The sequence below is a fragment of the Saxophila tyrrhenica genome (assembly GCF_035928015.1).
Source record: "Saxophila tyrrhenica strain CCFEE 5935 chromosome Unknown scaffold_11, whole genome shotgun sequence".
NCBI classification, from domain to species: Eukaryota; Fungi; Ascomycota; class Dothideomycetes; order Mycosphaerellales; family Extremaceae; genus Saxophila; species Saxophila tyrrhenica.
The window spans coordinates 1,004,285-1,020,273 of NW_027041743.1; the positions used below are offsets into that span (position 1 = coordinate 1,004,285).

A 15,989-nucleotide genomic window follows, 5' to 3' on the forward strand; every position below is an offset into this window, starting at 1 on the left:
TTCCAAACCTCAATAATCCTTAACATCACTCCCCTCATACCGACTCAAATAAACATGCAAAGCTTCCGCATCCAGTCCAGGCAAGCCACTACTCTGCGGCCGCAGGACATCCGGACTTCTTGGGCTCTCCCGGCTCATACCCTTCAGCCTGCCAGTGTCACTTAAGAACTTCGTCAGACCCTCCATACTCCCGTTGAACCACCCGCTTTCTTCGTCAAAATGGGATGAGCGAGATAGTGCAGGGTACAGACTCTCGTCCTGGCTCTCCTCATCATGCGACGTGTGAGCATCCAGACCCGGAGCGCCGGGGCGAAACTCATAGACCCCCGAGCTCGGAGGGTCGGCAGGAGAGGACGAATCGAGATCCGAGTCCGCGAGGTTGTAGAACGAGTTGTCCTCGATATCCGAGCCGAGCGGGAAGCCAGAAGTGACAAAGTCGTCCAGCTCTTCGTCCTCCTCCTCGTCGTCGGCGACTTGGTCTTCGTCTTGAGAGGCGCGCACGACTGAGCCCTGGCTGAGCTCGCGTTGCAGGCCGGCGAGGGTGTCGCGGAGGGTGTTTTTGAGACGGATGTTGGTGACTTGTTCAATGTGAAGCTCCGTCTCTGCTATTTTGGATAACAGTTCGGAAGTTCGGGCCGCCTCTTCACCGATCTCTGCACCAGAATCAACCGGTTCGTCTGAAGTTGGTGAGACGAGGTCGTCTGCGAGGACATCGCTGAAGGCCAATTCGAAGTCGCGTAGCATAGTGCGGTCTGGCACGGCGAAGACGATCTCGTTGATACCCTCCCATCGCTCTGCATTTGGTCTCCGCTGTCGTTGGCCACCGGCGATGACTTTGCGCCAGCACTTTGCGATCTCCTTGACAGGATTGCCATAAGCACCGCAGCCCCATGCGCCGAGCACAAGCTTCTCCACGCCCTTGCTCTGCGCTATCCGCATGACGGCTTTCATCTTACGCATTACAATGTCCCGGTGACGGTCGCAGTAGCTGACGCCGCAGCTGCAGCCCTCACCTTTGGCATCGGAGAAGCGGACCATGCTCGAGCTGATGACATCGACGTAGTACCGTTCGCTCTTGGGGAGGTCGTGTGCGTCGGGTAGATGGTCTCGGAAGACCAGCACGTCTGGTGTGTAGATGCCGCTGACCTCTGGCAGGCGGTAAAACGAGTCCAGTAGCGAAGGGTACACAGTTGTTCGGGCGCACAGGAACTCCTCCTGACTGTTTGCGCCTTCTAGAAAACCACCACCAGGCCGAAGTGCCGATGCCATATTGAGTACGGCCACATTCGGTCTCTGTTGGCGGCTCTTGACGGCGGGCGCAGAGCGCTTCGAAGCTGGCACCTTCTCCGACATGCGTGCAGCCGCCGTCAAGGTGTCCAGTGCCTTCACCCGTATCTTGAGGTCTGTTCTTGGGAATGGATCGGTGCCATTTTGTGGTGTGACGACATTCGCCTCTGGATCGACGACCAGCTCGACTCTTGCTACGCCATGCTTTGCTCTTGGAGAAGACCGTAGAAGGTCCGGCACTACTTTGTTCTTGGTATCTCTCGCTCGTTTCGCGCGCTCGTCTCGTCTGTTTTGGTTCGGTCGCAACACGATAGTTGGCTGTTCTCGGCCCATTGTGTTGAGAGTGTGTGGTGAAGAGTGGATGTGTTGAGAAAGCGAGAGACGGGAAAGCGAAATGTCAATTGCGCGCGCTGGACGCCGCAGCTGTGGTCGGAACCAGATTCATGTGATGCGGAAGTCCCTCGGGCTGACTGTCGATCCGGGACGATGATGTGTCGCTCCACTGGCTGGACCACGGCGAGCAGTGTTCTGGAAGCGACCAAGGGAAGACAGCGATCACATGAAAGGAAAAGAAAGAAAAGGCGGGTGTCAGACCTGGTACAGATGTTTGGTGGAAGAGAGGAGTAGCAAGCTCTCGTGGTCACTTGCCTCGATTGCGTCCGACTAACGCATTCGAGCGTCGGCTCGTGAGCTCCGTGCGCTGACATGTGAAAGCGCCCGGATCAAGGATCGGCGCTGATGCTGTGGTGTTCTGCCCGGAAATAGCAACCGCATTCCAGTCCGATCAGCCACGTCCGAAGAACATGTCGCGCCGTGTGTCTCGCAGTCGTCCTTTGTTTCCATCAAGTCGTGACCGCGTCCAGACTCTGCAGCCGTTGAAGCATAATCAAACAGAGTTGTCTTGGGGCCGGGTAATACCTGGGCAAGCTTCGGGCTCGAAGGGAAGCTGTACCGTTACCAGCCTCGTATCGGGCCGGTCTCCTGCGGCGACTCATCGATCGTGATGGCGTCAGACGCGGTGACAAAGTCATGGAGTGATGATGTGTCGTGTTGTGAAGTTCCACAAGCCTTTCACATGAATTTCCACAATGCGTTGATGAAGACATGTGTCAATCCAGAAGGACTCTGGTGCCTAAGACTTTGCCGAACGGCGATAGTTGGCGTACTCCTGGGTACGTACGCATATCTGATACCGGACATCGTCAAACCTCACCTCAGGTGAGCTTGAAGTGATCTTGAGTTTGACATGTGATTGTTGCAACACGGTCCGAACAATATCACATTACTGTGAGAGGATTGCACCATGAGCATTGTTACTTGTATCCTCACGGAATAAGCACACCGAGTTCGCGTCAGCCATGTGAAGAACACACTCTCTTTCCCACCATCTAAAACTGAGCCTCCACCATGCCTACCGCAACACCAACAATGCCTCCTCCTCAAGAGGCGAAGACCGCCAACTACATCCCAATTCCTCCCGCGAAGCCCTTCCAGTCAACACTGAGATACCCCTCCAACCGCAAAACCATCTACGACCGCAACCTCAACCGAACCAAAACCACCGAGATCTCCCTCGCCTCCTTCGCCTACCTCTTCAACACCCTCATCACCTACCACCATTCCAAATCCAGTTCCGTCTCCGAGATCGAATCGCGCCTCAACAGAGCAGGATATCCCATCGGCATCAAAATGCTCGACCTCCTGCTATACCGACAGCCCCCTCGCTCAGCGACCCGACCAACCCGCATCGTCGAGCTCCTGCAATTCATACACGGCACACTCTGGCGCGCCCTCTTCAGCCGCAGCGCAGATGCCCTGGAGAAGAGCACCACGAAGAACAACGAGTACATGATCATCGATAACGAGCCCTTGGTGAACACATACATCAGCATCCCGAAGGAAATGAGCCAGCTCAATTGCGCAGCCTTCGTCGGAGGGATCATCGAAGGCATGTGCGACGCCGCAGGCTTCAGCACCGACGGCGTCTCCGTCCACTCGGCGGGAGAAGGCGACGAGATGTGGCCGGGCAAGACCATCTTCCTGGTCAAATTCAAAGAGAGCGTGGTAGAGCGCGAAGAAGCGATCAAAGCCAGCGGTGGCTGAAGTGGCGGCGGCGTCCGCTCGGCTGAACTCCGGACGACGCGAATCAAGGTATATATCAAATTATTGGAGTCCACTACTCACTTCAGCACCGGTGCTCACTGGCAAGGATATGTCCCACCTTCAATGACTCCGAACGAAACAATGGTAAAGCTCTGCGACCCTTAGATCACACGTGCGAATACTTGCTCCACGACCGATCGCGCTCGAGTGCTGGTGCTGGAGTCTTTTTGTCCTTTTGCTAAGGAAGATGGAGAAAGTGGGGGTTTCGAGTTAGGGGCTCGTGCTGCTTTTTGCGATGAGCAGCACTTTACGGCAGTGAAAAGGACCATCACCATGAGGGGCAGGGTCAGACATCGAGGAGCAGTACGCTATGAATTGGGGATGGAGACAATGGCCGGTATGATTACGGAGCGGATATACCACAACGGAGCGGATATACCACAGCGGTTCGTGGGTGGTGGAGGCAATTCGGGCGAGAAGTACCAATCTTTTACCGGTACACTCAACCTCACGGCTGCCCGCAGGATTCAGACATACTACGTTTGTGCCTACCGCGTTACTTGCCTTTACGCCCCGAATGGATGCTCGAGTGCATGGCCCTCCTCCGAGTGAGAGGGGCACGTTTTCCTCGAGTATGAATATGATGAGAAGGAGAGGTGCAAGCGGGTTAATGATGAGAGTTGGAGGGGCAAGAAGTTCACAAGATCTCTGCAACCAGTTTGAAGCAGGACTGGTATTCGAAGCGGATTGAAACCGTCATGATACCACACCAATAGGCAATGCCATCGGCGTAAGCGCCCTGTGCCAGCTTTGCGCTTCTACAATTTCACGCTCCACGTCAACCGTATCTTTCCCATTCACAAGTCCTTCTTCCATCCGAGTGTCCTCATCAACCTCCTCACCCGGCACTCGTGACGTGATAGCACCACCTAGTAGACTCGCTTCAAAGATCTCACTCCACTCCTCACTGAATCCAGGCTCACTGTCATGTCGCTGTAAGATCTCCCTGCCTATCCACTCGCTCCAGTGACCAGGGTGGAGACAGCACCACTTCATGACTTGCACTTGGAGATGCGGCTCTGTATCTGCGTAATCGTACTCAAATAGAGCGCGTAGCAGCCATCTCGAGAGCGCTTCTTTCTGAACATCGCCGGCAGGGTTTGTTGCTGTATGCGCTCCGATGCTCGCGAGGAGACTCGTCAGAAGCATGCGGCGGAAGCCAGGTAGGTGGTTGGCCAGATTGCTCAGGAGATCGTCCCATAGTAAGAATGCTCCGTCGAGAGGGGCGCCCATCCTACATAAGTTAGCGAGCTCGGGATAGTTGAGTTGTGAGCGCGGGACTTACTCTCGACTCGCAGGCAGAATCAGACGCTCATCAACCAGAGCCTCCGCCACCGTCTTGACCCTAACCGCACTACCCCCACACCGCTGCACGATCCCATCCCGCATCCCTCTCACCTCGCCCTCCTGCTCCCCCTGCCCCTGCCCCCTCCTCAGCGCATCCCGCCTCCCCTTCCGAAACCCCTTCAACAACCCCACTACCTCCGCCCTAAACTCCTTCCCCACCCCCTCCTCCCGCTCGACCTCCTCCAACCTCCCCCAATAAACCCTCCACAACCACTCCAGCGCCTGGTGAGTAGCATCCACCAACCGCTTCACCCCGGGCAACTCCTCATGCGTCGCCTCGTGCCTCAGCGCGACAAATTCAACCGGCATACCAATCTGCCGCGCAATCTCGAGCATACTACTCGGTTCCAGCGACCTCTCGCGGTTGCGGCCTATATCGCAGAATCCGGTTACAAACCTCGTGAACGCGGCGCTGTACACCGCGCGAATGGAAAAGCTGCTGGTGCCGGGGAGGTGGTGGTGCAGGAGCGCGTCGACGAGTAGGGCGGTGGATTCGACGGCGTGCGGGAGGTTGCCGCGGAGTTTCCAGGCTTGGATGCGGGTGATGGCGTGGCGTTGGGCGGACGTTGTGGTTGGGGTGGTGGGGGTGGGGGGGTAGAGTTGGGAGCGGACGTGGAGGAGGTCGGAGGGGTGGCGCCAGGGGGTTGTGGTGTAGCGGGACATTTTTGATGGTCTTGCGGGTCCGTGGTTTGAAGTTCGTGTGTCACTTGTGGTGTTTGACGCCTTTCCAGTAATTTTATGAAGGCGTTGGTCAGATCTTTGTCATGCTTCCACGGCATTGAAGTTTGAGCTGCCACCTCATCCTTGCGACTTCATCCCACTTTGTGCGATGCGATAGTGAACCATTGGGCAACTTGAATACAAATCTGATTCCTGTCACTTCCTAGCTTGATATCAAAGATTTGATCGATGGATTGAAGATTCTCGAGGCATCGATAGGACAGCATCGACAGATACACGCCAGGAAGATTGCCACTTGATACCGACCACTGACGAGCAAAGACCAGGACCATATTGAAGCTCCCGATTGCCTTCTGGGTATCTTTGAATAGGAATAGGCATGTCCCATGATGCCCTCCACCCGGAGACGGCGAATGGTGAACCCATCGAGCGACATGATGAGGTCGACCTTGGCTCTAGCGACTCAGAAGGCATGCAAGAGAGACTAGAAGTCATCTTCGACAAGAAAGATGCTCAGAGGCGGCGAGCATCGCTTGTGCCAGAAGGCAGACCATCCAGACCCTCCAACAAGCGGCAAAAGACTGGCTGCATCCTTCACGCCATGCTCGAGGGGAGGGTCAAAGAAGGCCAGTTTACGCCCAACCAAGCCGGCATGTCTGCGTCTCAACCTACGGATAAGAGCCCACCGGAGCTCGTGGAAGATGTCGATGAATCTAAGGAATCGAGACTTCTGACGAAAAAGCAGCTGTCAGACATGGCAGCACACGTACGGAATCTCTCGAAGAAACTGAGCCACGTCCGCTTAAAGCTTAACGTCCGCAACGTATTCATCCTCACGAAAGCACATGACCAGACCCTCATCGGCAAAACCCGAGAAATGGCCAACTGGCTCCTCCACTCCAAGAACCCGGAAGGCCACCCCTACATCGTCTGGGTCGAAGAGACCATGCGCAACAGCACCTGCTTCAACGCCGACTCCCTCACCTCCCAAGACCCCACCGCCAAAGACCGCCTCCGCTACTGGACGAACGAACTCTGCCGCAAACGCCCGCACACCTTCGATATCGCCGTCTGTCTCGGCGGCGACGGCACCGTGCTCTACGCCTCCTGGCTCTTCCAGCGCGTCCCACCACCCGTGATGTCCTTCGCTTTAGGATCCCTAGGCTTCCTGACCAAATTCGACTTCGACCACCACGCCGACATCCTCACCCGCGCGGTAAGCGAAGGCGTTACCGTCTCCCTGCGCCTCCGCTTCGAAGGCACCATCATGCGCTCCCAGCGTCGTGAGAGCGAAGAACAGCAGAATTCCCGCGACCTCGTCGAAGAGCTCATCGGCGACTTAGCCGGCGACGCCACCTCCCACCGTCCCGACGGCGTGCACAATATCATGAACGACATTGTGCTCGACCGTGGTCCAAACCCGACGATGAGCGGGATCGAGATGTTTGGCGATGACGAGCACTTCACTACTGTTCAGGGAGACGGCGTCTGTGTAGCGACGCCAACTGGATCTACGGCGTATAACCTCGCTGCGGGCGGGAGTTTGTGTCATCCGGAGAACCCTGTCATGCTGGTGACGGCGATTGCGCCGCATACGTTGAGTTTCCGGCCGATTATCCTGCCGGATACCACGGTGCTAAGGTTAGGGGTTCCTTATGATGCGCGGGCGAGCTGTTGGGCGAGTTTTGATGGGAAGGAGAGGTGAGTCTGCATGACGTTTACAGAGAGGGAAGTGAGATAGAGCTGACATGACTGCAGGTCTGAGTTGAAGCCAGGGGACTACGTGACCATCTCAACCTCTCGGTTCCCGTTCCCAACAGTCCTGCCACTAGAGCGGAAGGGCGAGGATTGGGTAGATAGTATCTCCAGGACGCTAAACTGGAATAACAGGCAACGACAAAAGGCATTCGACGATCTGAAGAAGACGGCATCGGAAGTACAACATAAAGCTGATGTGGTTTGACCGGCCATCTAGGCAGACCTTTTACATATTACACCTCCACGTGAATCAAGACTGCCTGAGAATTCACAGGCGTCCACTTCCTCCCCTTCCCAATTCAGCCCATCTCCTTGCTCCCCTTCCGAACCTCCTCCCCAAACCTCCGCTGCACCGCAACCACATCCTTCAAATGCCCCACCCCCAACTCCTCCCCCTCCGCATCCGCAATCGCCTTGGCCGTCCGCACCGAATACGCAATCACCCTACCATTCAGCGGCACCTTCGCAATCTCCTCCAACTCGTCGCCCCAGTCCGTTCTACCGTCGAGGCGGCGTAAAGCATTGGTCCAGATGGCTTTGCGCATCCACGGCTCGAGGTCGGGGTAGTTGATCGCGAGGTGGATGCGGGAGATGAACGCTTCGTCAAATTGGGCGACGCGGTTGGTGGTGAGGATTAGTATGCCGGAGAAGTATTCGAGGCGGCGGAGGAACACTGTGCAAGCTCATCAGCAAGATAGCCTAAGTTGTGGTAAAGGGAATAACGTACCAGAGACGAAGTTATTCCGCACGATGTCGTGCGCGCTCCTCTGCTCGAGAAAGACGTCCGCTTCGTCGATTAGTATGACAGCTTTCCACAGCTTGCTCAGCTCGAGAATATCTATCAGGGTCTTCTCGACCTTCTCGCGTGTCGCTCCTAACTCGCCACCGCTGACGATGTATAAAGGCCGCTTCAAGGACTCACACACAGACTCAGCAGTAAGCGTCTTGCCCGTGCCCGGCTGGCCGTGCAACAGCATCACCATTCCACGCCCTCTCCACCCGATGACATCGCCTTCTGCGGCATCGGTGAAGACGGGCGAGCTGATGAGGCTGGAGAGGACCTTTTTCTGCTGCTTGTCCATTACCAGACGGTCGATGGCTTCTTCGGACCAGTCAATGGGTGAGAGATCGTCGATGCGCATTTGGATCCATTTGTGCAGGGACAGCTGGAAGCCGAGAACTGTGGAGGAGCAGAGCAGCATCTCATCGTTTGAGATTTCTCGAAGCTCGTGGTCGTAGTCTTCCGGTTGCTCGTCGACCGCTTTCCTGCAGACGGGGCAGCAGCATTTGCACTCTTCGAGGATGGAGATGCCCTTCTTCTGCGAGTCGACTCTGTCTTCGTCTCTGGGCACTACGTGGCGCAGGAAGGTGCTGGCGTCGATCATGACCCTGCCCTTCGTCTTGTGCTGCAAGTTGTGGATGCCGCGGAGTTCCAAAAACCGTTTCGCTCGGGTGAGCACCTTGGCTTTGATGGCTTCCGGATCATCACAGTGGTCGAGCGGCAGAACAGAGAGCGAGGAGAGCATTCGTGGGTTCTCAAACGCTGTGATCTGCAGCGTGCTCTCCACCTTGCCGATCTTCTCGCCGTCGTAGTCAACACCGTGACACGTGAGCGCGAAGACAGGTCCGCAGCGGGATTCTGCGATCTGACCTTTGCGGAGGGAGAGCAGTTGCTCCGTGTCGCGGTGGTACATCAGACAGCCGGGCTTGAACAGCATCCACAAGTCTGTGAATCGGATCATGCCTGCGGCCAGGAACTCGTCAGATTGCCGCATGCGTGCACCCAAATGGGCATGCAAGAAGTTGAGAGCGAAGCTAATATGCGTCTTAGTCAGGTCCGGCACGTCGAGGCGTGACTTGCACTCTGCAAGCTCTTTGCGGTAGTAGTATAACAGCTTGGGTGGATCATCGAACTTGATAGTGTCGCCAACGCGGAAAGAGTCATCAGGGTAGTAAGACACCAAGTCTCGGATTAGACGGACGAGGCCGGCCGCTTGGATCTCCAGGATGGTATCAACCAGCTCGCCTTGAGGATTGAAGCGGCGGGTGACGACCATACAATATGGATCCAAGATCGAAGTCGCTCTGCGTGTCTTCGACAGGTCGGCTTTGGGATCGAATTGCTCATTTTCTTTCATCAAGTGCCAATTGCCCTTCTTGTCCTTGGTGGCTCTGACGGTGATGCATTCATCGCGGTAGCCCAGGGTGGGTACTTCTGGTGATCTAAGCACAGCTGTGGAGGTCGAGTTGGAGTGGGCATTATCCTCCGAGTCCTGGTCGATGTCTTTGGTGCCTGCATTTATTTTTTGGACGCGAGCTTGCACGTTAGGCTTGCTCTCGAAGTAGGACTTCCAAGCCTCTTGGAGACGAAGGCTGATACCAACTTTCATGATGCTAGCTTTGTAGAAGAGATGGTGTCAGGACGTAAAGGAACGATGCCAGAGCGTGAATGGAAGAGATGAAATGGTCCTCGAGGCACTGACTTATAGAAGGCTGAACTTCGCAACGTAGTCATGGAAGAAACACCTTACCACGCCAGGCGACTGTTTAGAGGATCTGTACAAGCATGATACCAACCTCAGGCTGTCTGCTGCCTGCTCGATCGTCCGAGGGCTCTCCCAAGACGGGCATGGTCCCATGCTGCCTTGATTGCAGAAACGTACAATTCCAGTTCAGGTGTTGAGCGGGGGATAGGCCGAAGGATTGAACAAGATTGTATTGTCTAGGCGCAAGGCAGACAAGGTGCCTCAGTCAAGCTCAGTCTCGACCTTGGGGGCGAGAGGCTGTGCAGCACCTAACAGCGATTTATGCATCTAGGCACTGCCATACACCAGCGATGCTCTCGAGAGTTCATCAGTTCCTTGATAAGAGACATGAGGGTTGTATGCTTTGTTTGGCAGTTAACCCTTGTATTTCCTTCAGCTCTGCGTGTGTGTGTCTGATCGCCAGGATGACCAAGTGAGAGTTGGCCATGATGCCTGAGACGCCTGGATAGCTATCCTCAAGGGCCGCTATGACTCGCTGTCGTTGAAGCATGCATTGTCGTTACTAGTATCCGTAGAACTGATGATATATATCTTCAGGAGATGTGATGAGAAGACGGAAGTCAGATAAGGTTGATCTCGATCTGGCGTAGCTCCGGTTGGTCCCATTGCGGAGAGACAGGGGTTCTTGTGAAACCGCAGATCTTCGGAGCGAAACAGGAGTCGAGACGGCTGCGTGTTGGAAGCCACTTCACATCACCTTGCCAGAGTCGCCGTGCCGCAGTGCTTGCTGTATACCGAGACGACGTGCTGACCTCACCCCCAGCAGCCCGCCGCCCCTTCCTACCGGCATCGGGACTGTTGCTTGATCGCGCCAGCCAAGGATCGGCTCCAGGTTTCGGTGGACCAGCGATTGCGGCCATCCAGCCCAGCATCCTCGAGCGCGACATTTTTTCCAACACCACCGTCACTCCCATTGCGCGCCCGGGTAGCGTGCGCAACGCTCTTTCGCACCTTCTCTTGTCCAACACCGACCTGTACCGCCAACACGACCTTTCCACTGCGCCGCACGACCGCCCAACGATCATTCGTCTGCGCAACCTCGAAGAGCGGGACCCTTTCGCTTTGACCACCTGCCTGCTCCGCCACGCACTGCCCACCTCTGCCATTCAAGATGACACGACCGAACATCGTTAGAGCCGACACGATCGATCTGCAGGACCAGGACAATCCTACCGCCGCCGAGCACCAGAAGCCTGTCATCCATGGCGGACTGGGAGCGCATCAGCGCGCCGAGGTACACCATGTCCTCGAAGAGCGCAATTCGGAAGAGCATGCGTTGGCAGATGCGTGGAACATGTCTGGGGATATAACGGAGGAGCCGGGCACGATCGACCACAGCCAGAACCAGCATTTAGAGCAGGACAGTGCGACGAACGGGATGCAGAGGGATGGGGAAGACGATGGCGAGAACGGGGAGACAGAGGGAGACGCGGACGATGACATGATGGATAGGATATCGAGCTCGCCGAGCATCGACGATGGTGGGTTTACATCGCCCTCTTCTTTAACCCCTGTTAGGCACAACCCAGCGATCGAGAGGGTGAAATGGCCACCACGCACATCGAGCCTTTCACCTTCGCCTCGCGACACTCCAACATCAACACGCGAACGGACTTCCAACCAGTCCGCTCATTCACCACCGGACTCTTCACCGCTTCAGCAGACGCCGCAGCATCTCCCGCTGCACGTCCGCAGAATCGGAAGAGTCCCTTCACCTCTCGTCAGCCAGCCTGATCTGTCTCCGAGTCCGTCTCTGGACGACGAGGTACATCTACCGGCAAGACCTGTTCCATTCAAGCGCACACAGCGTTCTTCTTCTGCGTCAAAGTATCGTCATTCAAAGGGTAGGTATGAGGAGCCATTGGACCACCTTGCTGGATCACCGATAATGCAATCAGCGGCCGCAATGCACGGATCGGGCACGGATCCTGAAGTCAGGAAGGTACAGTTCGCCACGGGTCCAGAGGAGCAAGATCCCGACATGAATTCATACGACGATCAAAACAGTGAGCGATCCGTCATCGTCCACAGCATCGAAGCCGAATCCAGGCCAATCGAAAGCCCGTTCCGCAAGAATCCTTTCACCAGCAACTTGGCCGACACTACACGACCAGGGCTTCCCGACCCGTCGAGCTTCAACAGCCTCGCCAGCCTGGACATGGACGATGTGCTACTACCAAACGATGACCCGCTGTTGGACACCCCGCCATCGCCGACAGACTCCGCGGACTCCTGGGAAAGCTCCGAGGCGGACAGCCTGGATGAAGATGAGAATGATGATGACACTGACGCTCTCTTTGACCCCCTTGACGATCGTTTCATTGATTCTGGTTGGGGTGGCGAGTGCTTACGTGATACAGAAGACATCGATTTCGAGTTCGTCTACGCGCTGCATACCTTTGTCGCAACAGTCGAGGGGCAAGCCAACGCGCAGAAAGGCGATACAATGGTTCTGCTTGACGATAGCAATTCGTATTGGTGGCTTGTCCGTGTGGTAAAAGACAACAGTATCGGTCAGTTTTGCTTATCCAGGTTACTGGTTGATCAAGGCTGATATTTGGTACAGGATACCTGCCTGCGGAACACATCGAGACACCAACAGAGCGGCTGGCAAGGTTGAATAAGCACAGAAACATCGATGTATGTCGAAGAGCTCTTCGAGCCATTTGTTCACTATCCCTGACGTGTTCTAGCTATCTGCCACCATGCTCAGCGACAACTCTGAGAAGACCCGGAATCCGCTCAAAAAAGCCATGAGGAGGCGAAACGCCAAGACCGTGCAGTTCGCAGCACCGACATATGTTGAGGCCTCCGACTACGACTACTCATCAGACGAGGAAGACCAGCCACCCATAGACCCCTACGCTGGCGTTGTTCAATCCGAGGACACCCAGCAAGAGGAGCACGTCGAAGAGGAACCAGCTGCGGAGAAGGTCACGACACCAGAAGAGGGCGGACTTTCACGGGCGTCGTCGTCTTCGTCACGTGCTTCCTTTGACCGCGAACAGGCTGCGACGGCTGCAGCTGCTCTCAATGGTAATGTCGATGAGCCGCAACTCAGCCCGAAGCTTGTGGATAAGACCGAGGCTGCACCGCTGAAGTCACGCCGAACACGTAATACAGATTCATTCCTCAAGGACGACACGATAGAAACGCGGAAGATCACCTTGACTCCTGGGTTGCTTCGAGAGGAGGGCAAGAACTCATTATCCACCGACAGCACGCGGAATCCCAGCTTGGAGAACCTGGTGAAGACGGTTTCGCCGACGGAGTCCCTGAGCAAGAAAGACAGCAAAAAGGAGAAGAAAGAGAAGAAGGGCGGCATGCTCAGCGGCCTTTTCAAGAGCAAGAAGAAGGATAAGAAGTCGAAGGAGGACATGTCAGTAGCGGATTTGAGCGATGCTGAGAAGGCTTCGTACGAGGCACAATCACCCACGCACAGCCCCGTGCAGAGTGGACGAGTCTCGCCAGAGAAGGACAATGCAGGCTCGTTGGCACCGTCAGACATTCGAAGGCAGGAGGTTCAGACGAGGCAGCCGACTAGAGGCAAACTCCAGAAAGCACCACCGCATTCACAGACCTCTATCCCAGCACGCGAAGCGCCTCCGCAGGAGCCACCGCAGCAACAAGCACCGGAAGAGCCAAAGGAGATGGTTGCAGAGCTCCAAGGCTCTGAAGTCGCCTATGAGATGGGTGCCGCAGAGCCTGAACAAGCAGCGACAGACGACCAACCGCATCTTCACACCGAGCTGGCCCTTCAAGACAAGCAGACTAAGGAGGGAGCACTGTCACCACTCACGAACGTGCTCGGCCCCGACACAAGCAAGAGCCAGAAGCCCGTCAAGGCGAAGAAGGTCAAACAGCGCATGGAGCTCGACGACTTCGACACGCCTACAGACGACGAAGGACCGAACCCGTTCAAAGAGCAGGACAAGCGGGCAACTGGCACGCAAGAAGACGGCTTATCCGAGAGTCCCGTCGAAATCACGCACAGCACCTTCATGCACGGCACCGAATCCATCCACATCCCTATGCCCGGCGCCAACGACCCCCGCGACCTCCCCGACGACGAAGACGACAAGGAAGTCGAAGTCGAAGACGAAGAAGAGCCAGACAGCCTCACCTCCTCCCCCAGCATCGTCTCCGCCCCCAACAACCAACCCAAAGACGCCCCCACCACCACCCTCGCGCCCACCCGCGGCCTCTCCACCGACTCCCTCCCCTCCGCCACCTCCTCTGCAGATCCAATAAGCCCAGCTTCCCAACAGCCCTGGTCCGACGCCTCGCTCCGCGCCTGGCTCGAGGACGGCTCCGAGGTGCGCGACATGCTCGTCCTTATCTACGATACGTCCGGGGTGACGGCCGTGGGGCGGGAGCATCCCGTGATGAAGGGGTTGTTTGAGCGGGAGCGGAAGGGGGTGGAGGGGATGTTGGGGGAGTTGGATGGGTTGTTGGCGGGGTTTTTGGGGAGGAGGGGGATCCAGCTTAATTGAGTTGGGGCGGTCTGTGGGGAGGGCTGGTGGGGAGGGAGGGGTTATGATGGGATGAGATGGATGATGCGGGTTGTGAGACCTGTCCGACGGACAAGGAATGAGTGTAGCGTATACTGTTAGCGTTTGTGCAGCGTGAGGGTAGCATAGCGAGGTGATGGTATGCATGATGTTTGATCGAGAGGACCTCTGTTGTGCAGCATACGGATCATGGTGACGTCTTCTCGAGCATCAGAAATGGTCAAAAGGTATGAAAGGCACAATGCGCTGCTGTCAGGTCAATTCGATCTTGGAGAAAAGATCCGTGCTCGCGTTCCATTATACCGGTAAGTACAAGTAGTCAACACCCAGTAGCCCCAGTCCAGCCTTCTCCGATGCACAAAAAACGTCCATCGCACCATGAACCTCTGCATAACACCACTTCCGAACTCTGAGAATGCACCCCTTCCCTTCACTCATCAGACCACATCTCTCCCGGCACGAAGCTCTTGACGGTCAGCAGGCGGATGGTGTTCTCCAGCTTGGCAATGCGCTTGCTGGCTTCGTCGAGCTGATCGGCGAGGCTGTCGCGCTCCTGGAACAACATGTCGATGTCCGTCTTGTAGGCCGTGACTTTGGCGTTGAGCGTGTCGAGCTCGGCCTGCATTTTCATCTCCGCAACATCACTCAGCTTCGCCTCCAACTCTGCCAAACGCTTCCCGTGCCCTTCCACGCGCCTGTCCTGCTGAAGGTTCTTGGTCTGCAGGATGTGATAGCGCATATTAGAGGTTGCTAGGCGGTCTTCAACATCCTTCGACATCAGCTGCTTCCTCAGCCCGGCGATCTGATCCTCCATCTCCCAGAATCGTGACTCATTGGTGGAAGCTTGCTCCTGCGTCCCGGCGAGATCGAACATGTGGCCGCGGAACAGCTTTTCGGCCTCGGTCTTGCGCATGAACTCATATGCAAATATCGAGTAGATCGTCGTGGGTGGTGGGGGCCTGCCGGCGCACTTCTCTCCAAGAGCGCGGAGCTGGGCGGCAGTGTAGCGGATGATGTTTGTAGCTGCCGGGGTCGTCTCAGCGGGAGAATGGTGCTCGGTGTTTGCGTAGATAGAGTTCTCCATTTCGCTGGTGTGTCTAGGGAGTGAAGGTGTTAGAGAGTGGCACTGTCGTAGACACGAAGACGCTCACCTTGTTCTCCAAAAATGCGATTCTTCTGGTGCCAATGGTAGCGGTGAGAGTCCTGCAGCAGGCTGGTCGTCTTGAAGAGATATCAGTAGTGTACGGTGAGTGGTTGATGTGGTAGACTGGTGAAGCAAGACGGCTGGCTGGCCTGGCTGTGAGTTGTTGAGGAAAAGGTTTTCGAAGTGTGAGAAGCTCAAGAAGTAGTAGGGAAATGAGCTAGTGCACGGCCCTGAAGCCAATGCCAATGCGGAAGGAGCAGCTTGTAAGGAAGGAGCGATGAGCAGCTGGATGAGAATAACTTACGAGTGATCTGAAGGCTTTGTCCGCCGCCTTGAATTCTTGATAACGCAGGTGGCCCCTTCACATAGGTACAGTGCTCTCCCACATTGGACTGAAGGTCTTCTCGAAGGAGAGTATGGATCTGGAGAGGTCTTGCGGCGTTTGAAACAAGTAGTTTGGTAGGGCTTTCGGAGATAGTAATGTCTGAGGTGAACCGCCATTCATGATTTCGACTTACCGTCCCCAAGGAGGACTTACCTTACGGTCTACAC

The 15,989-nt window shown here is 56.0% G+C and overlaps 7 protein-coding genes across 7 annotated transcripts; 3 read left to right on the forward strand and 4 right to left on the reverse strand.

Moving 5' to 3' along the window:
- Window positions 1-9: 9 nt before the first annotated feature.
- Window positions 10-1,620, reverse strand: LTR77_007466 (uncharacterized protein; the record flags this gene model as incomplete). Its single annotated transcript, XM_064804703.1, has 1 exon — window positions 10-1,620. One exon carries the CDS (start codon window positions 1,618-1,620, stop codon window positions 10-12), a length of 1,611 nt encoding a protein of 536 aa, XP_064657473.1.
- Window positions 1,621-2,362: 742 nt separating this feature from the next.
- trs31 (Trafficking protein particle complex subunit 31) lies at window positions 2,363-3,390 on the forward strand (the record flags this gene model as incomplete). Its single annotated transcript, XM_064804704.1, has 2 exons — window positions 2,363-2,459; window positions 2,732-3,390. The coding sequence occupies 2 exons, from the start codon at window positions 2,363-2,365 to the stop codon at window positions 3,388-3,390; spliced, it is 756 nt and encodes a 251-aa protein (XP_064657474.1).
- A 756-nt stretch (window positions 3,391-4,146) lies between these two features.
- LAS1 (rRNA-processing protein las1) lies at window positions 4,147-5,460 on the reverse strand (the record flags this gene model as incomplete). The annotated part of the gene is made up of 2 exons (XM_064804705.1): window positions 4,147-4,684; window positions 4,736-5,460. The coding sequence occupies 2 exons, from the start codon at window positions 5,458-5,460 to the stop codon at window positions 4,147-4,149; spliced, it is 1,263 nt and encodes a 420-aa protein (XP_064657475.1).
- A 397-nt stretch (window positions 5,461-5,857) lies between these two features.
- Window positions 5,858-7,441, forward strand: LTR77_007469 (uncharacterized protein; the record flags this gene model as incomplete). Its single annotated transcript, XM_064804706.1, has 2 exons — window positions 5,858-7,179; window positions 7,237-7,441. The coding sequence occupies 2 exons, from the start codon at window positions 5,858-5,860 to the stop codon at window positions 7,439-7,441; spliced, it is 1,527 nt and encodes a 508-aa protein (XP_064657476.1).
- Window positions 7,442-7,535: 94 nt separating this feature from the next.
- On the reverse strand, window positions 7,536-9,626 carry LTR77_007470 (uncharacterized protein; the record flags this gene model as incomplete). The annotated part of the gene is made up of 2 exons (XM_064804707.1): window positions 7,536-7,909; window positions 7,964-9,626. The coding sequence occupies 2 exons, from the start codon at window positions 9,624-9,626 to the stop codon at window positions 7,536-7,538; spliced, it is 2,037 nt and encodes a 678-aa protein (XP_064657477.1).
- A 1,267-nt stretch (window positions 9,627-10,893) lies between these two features.
- Window positions 10,894-14,275, forward strand: BUD14 (protein phosphatase regulator; the record flags this gene model as incomplete). Its single annotated transcript, XM_064804708.1, has 3 exons — window positions 10,894-12,295; window positions 12,349-12,422; window positions 12,476-14,275. The coding sequence occupies 3 exons, from the start codon at window positions 10,894-10,896 to the stop codon at window positions 14,273-14,275; spliced, it is 3,276 nt and encodes a 1,091-aa protein (XP_064657478.1).
- Window positions 14,276-14,723: 448 nt separating this feature from the next.
- LTR77_007472 (uncharacterized protein) lies at window positions 14,724-15,377 on the reverse strand (the record flags this gene model as incomplete). Its single annotated transcript, XM_064804709.1, has 1 exon — window positions 14,724-15,377. The coding sequence occupies one exon, from the start codon at window positions 15,375-15,377 to the stop codon at window positions 14,724-14,726; it is 654 nt and encodes a 217-aa protein (XP_064657479.1).
- Between the last annotated feature and the right edge of the window lie 612 nt (window positions 15,378-15,989).